General features: G+C 27.7%; 1 protein-coding gene across 1 annotated transcript; it reads right to left on the minus strand.

Moving 5' to 3' along the window:
* Window positions 1-449: 449 nt before the first annotated feature.
* LOC100205204 (NADH dehydrogenase [ubiquinone] flavoprotein 2, mitochondrial) lies at window positions 450-1,325 on the minus strand. The gene has a single exon (XM_065809168.1). It carries the CDS (start codon window positions 1,285-1,287, stop codon window positions 556-558), a length of 732 nt encoding a protein of 243 aa, XP_065665240.1. The 5' UTR covers window positions 1,288-1,325; the 3' UTR covers window positions 450-555.
* Between the last annotated feature and the right edge of the window lie 3,088 nt (window positions 1,326-4,413).

Genomic DNA, 4,413 nt, shown 5'->3' on the forward strand with positions numbered 1-4,413 from the left:
AAAATAACAACTGTTAATACTCTGATATTTTACAGCTGTTGATGAAATCAGCCTTTCTGAGAGCTACCACAGAGTTCGAGGAACCTTACTACCAGCCGTTAATATATATATATATATATATATATATATATATATATATATATATATATATATATATATATATATATATATATATATGTATATATATGTATACATATATATATATATATATATATATATATATATATATATATATATATATATATATATATATACATATATATATATATATATATATATATATATATATATATATATATATATATATATATATATATATATATATATATATAATACACAAACAAAGATTCTTATTAACATTGTACAAATACATTTTGCTTACTTTAACTTTTTAAATGCAGCTACGAACAACATAACTTTTAAACAAAGAAAAAAAAAAATGCAAAAAATAACTTAGATACATTTATGCTTGAACAAAAATTTTCAATAATTACTATTAAAAAATATCATGCAAACTGAATAACTGTTGCACACTATTTTTAAGCTTATAAACTGTTATAAACCAGACTGCAACTTAAAGCCAGGTCCTCTTGGTGGCGTAGTTAAAGAAGTTAATCCCCCTGCAGGTTCACTTGCAAAACGACCACTTCTTGGACCAGGTTTTGGTATAATTCCTTTTGCAAGACTTTCAATAATTTCCACCATATCACTTGGTTTTAAATCCTCATAAAAGTTATCATTAATTTGAACCATTGGTGCATTTACACAAGCACCCAAACATTCCACTTCTGATAAAGTGAACATTTTGTCTTTTGTAGTTTCACCTGGGTTAATTTGGAGTTTTTCTTTGATAACTGACATTATAGAGTCAGAATTACATAGCATACATGGTGTTGTTGTACAAATCTGAATATGATATTTTCCAACAGGCTCTCTGTTAAACATTGTATAAAATGTTGCAACTTCATACACGCGCATCTCAGGCATCTGAAGCATTTTAGCAACATAGTTCATTCCTGATAATGGGACCCATCCTAACTGTCTTTGCACCAAATCAAGTAAAGGTATTGTCGCAGCAGATTCGTGACCTTTTGGGTAATTCGATATAATAACAGATGCTCTTTTTTTATTTTCTTCTGTAAACTCAAATGGCGTGTTGGCATTGTTATATTCAGTATCTCTGTGAACAAAGAGCTTGTCAGATAAAGAAACTGCGGTTTTAAATATATTACGTGTTTGAAATCTAAAAGGTTGGACATAAAATACTTTACTTAGTAGAAACGCCATAATTTCCACATAAGTTATAATTTACGTAGTCGGTTGCCGTTAGTATTTCATATAGAAGTGAAAAGACTTTTTTTCAATGACGTAATAATATAACAAGCTATTTGCGTATAACCGACAGCTTTTTGCATATAACTAAGGCCAGCATCCACCATTTTGCGGTGTCACATTAAATATGTAGATCTGTCACGGAGAAAGCTGTCCGTCAGAGTAAAATGTCCTATCGGACAGTTTACTGCGTAAAGTAGATTGTCCTACATTGGAGTGAGTTGTCCGAAGTAGATTGATCTACATTGGTGTAATAGCAATATTTATTTATTTATATTTTATTGACTTTGTCTTATTATCTTAATTGCTTAGCTTAATATTTATTAATTTATTTTGAATACTTTATATTATAATTAGTTTAGTATTTGATTCTTTTATATAGTTACCTTTAAATCTTATACACAACAATACATTAACTTTAACACTTTACTCATTCAATAAACTCTATTATGGAAAGTTTTCCTTGCATTGTATGCCACAAAAATGTTACTAAAAATTACAAATCTATTCAGTGTGACAAATTTAATTGCTGGGTACACATCAAATGCAATAACATTAGTAGCAAACAGTATTCTGATTTAATTTCTGATCCACAGACCTGGTTCTGTATTATTTGTGACCCTTAACCTAGTTCAATTAAAACACTTAATTTAAATGTTTCAACTAATTCCCCTAATCTCAATTATTTGTTTAAATGTCCAAACAAAGTAAACAATTGTGTCTTAGATTGTAAGTACTACAATGTTGATGATTTTAATGCCTTAGATCTTAACCTAAACCCATTAAATTTCTTACACTAAAATATTTCCTCACTTTCTTTTCATATAGATGAGTTAAAATCTTTAATTAGTTCCTTTAAATTTCCTCCCTGTGTTATTGCTGTGTCTGAGACAAGGCTTAAACAACATGTATCACCCATAAGTAATGTAGAAATTGAAAATTATGTGATAGAACATACACCAACTGAGTCCAGTTGTGGCGGTGCCCTACTTTACATTAGTTCTACTTCTATATATAATAAGAGAGATGACCTTTTATTCTACAAAACACATGAACTTGAATCAGAAATTTTATAGAAATAATAGATCCTAAAGGAAAAAATACAATCGTTGGTTGTATCTAACGTCACCCTTGCATGTCAATTCATAATTTTAATAAAAATTTTCTTCTTAATTTATTGGAAAAACTTACAAAAGAAAATAAAAATGTTATGCTTATGGGTGACTTCAACATTAATCTTCTTATTATGAAAACTCGCCACGGTGATTTAAGCCTGTTATTTTATTGTGAGCATGCGCATAAGTTACGTTTGAAAAGTTAAGAAATAAAATGGCGATTAGATTTTCGGCAAATAATGAAAATTTGTTTTTTTTTATTTGTTATTAATAAGGTACAAATTTCACATGAATGAATGAACACAATACATTTTTGGAGTTTTATATCCTAAAGTGTTTAACTTAAATCATAAAAATAAATAAGAATGTTTGTAAGCAAAGAAAATATCTCAGTTCAAAGTAAAAGGTTTTTTAAGTTTAAAAACTTAACATCTGTCATACAACTTATAGAAGATCTTTTGTTTGAAAATTTTTTGACCAAAAAGTTTGATTGATTCAAATTCTGTAAAAAAAGCATAAAAAATCTGTATGTTCTGTTTTAACCGATCATTTTTTTAATTAAAATAAAATGATTTAACGGCAAGCTATGTATAATTTCCATACTTTTTATGCTTTCTAAAAAAATTTCTTACCACTATAAAAACCTAAACTTGCACGAAGACTGGTGTTGTGTCATTCAATTCTAACTAAGTAATTATAAACATGTTAAGAGATACATGTATTTATATTTTATGAGATAACACTTGTAATCATTTACTTCGAAATGTATAAGAGATTCCCCAGTTATGGAACTTTTTACGTTTGCCCTTAACTTGCAGACATAGATAATGTCATATTTTATTGAGTAACAACTTATAAGATTTATGATATTCAAGATATTGACAAGCAAATCTACTTTTAATTATGTAACATATTTATTAAACTATAAATACGCAAGATTTAATGTTGTAATGCATAAAAAATATTTAAAAAACTTAAACTTCATTCAACGTTTTCGATTGTAATTTTTTATTAAAAAACTAAAAAGTGTCTCTACGACAACTTTTAAACACAAATATAAGTACAAACCTCGTTAAGCCGGACTCTCAAGGGGAATAGATGAAGTTTGATAATAGATAATAGTCCGACTTAGCGAATGTCCTTAAACGAAGCTCTCGGTATTTATAAAATGTTTAAAGGAAATTAAATATGTCTGACTTAGTAAAAGTTTGGCTTATCCAGGGTCCGAATTTATGGGAATCTACTGTAGTTTCTATTGATGATACATTTCTTATGCACAATGTTGCCTTATAAACTATTTGATTATAGATCCGAGAAATTTTCAACAGCAGTATTAATTATACCAATATATACTTCCATACTATAAAATTTGAAGTCCAATTATTTTTTTTTAGTTTTCGGTAATGGCGTAGAAAAGAGATCCATTATTATTATTTTTAAATAATAATACATTTCTGAACAATATACTCCTTAGTAAACCTTTTTATTAAAATATTGGATTTTTAATACAAATTTGTATACAATAAAATTTAAAATCTAAGTAAATTTTTTATTTTTTTTATTTCTGGTTTCATAGCTTTAGCTTTCGGATGGTTTCTCAGATAATGTTCTTTCAGCGTACTTTTCAAACGACTACAGGCTTTCATATGCCAAAACAAACGATTAATGTTGTTAAATTCGGCATGTAAACTTTCGCCGCCTTGTTTCCCATAAAACAATAAAATGCCTAATCCCCATTTTTGAATAAATTGAATTAAATAGGATTCAAGCAAATGCATCTTTGGAGTTACAGATGTACTACAGCTTTACCAATTATATTATTCTTTAAAGCAAGTTCTCCAGCATACTTTATATCTATTAAGTGGCATTCGTCTTCGAACATGTTGAAAAACTTTAAATAGGTACCCACAGATATATGTAAACCAGGCACAGCAACCTAAGAAAATTTCAAAAGTTTTTTAGAATA

Source organism: Hydra vulgaris, chromosome 11 (genome assembly GCF_038396675.1).
Source record: "Hydra vulgaris chromosome 11, alternate assembly HydraT2T_AEP".
Classification (NCBI taxonomy): domain Eukaryota; kingdom Metazoa; phylum Cnidaria; class Hydrozoa; order Anthoathecata; family Hydridae; genus Hydra; species Hydra vulgaris.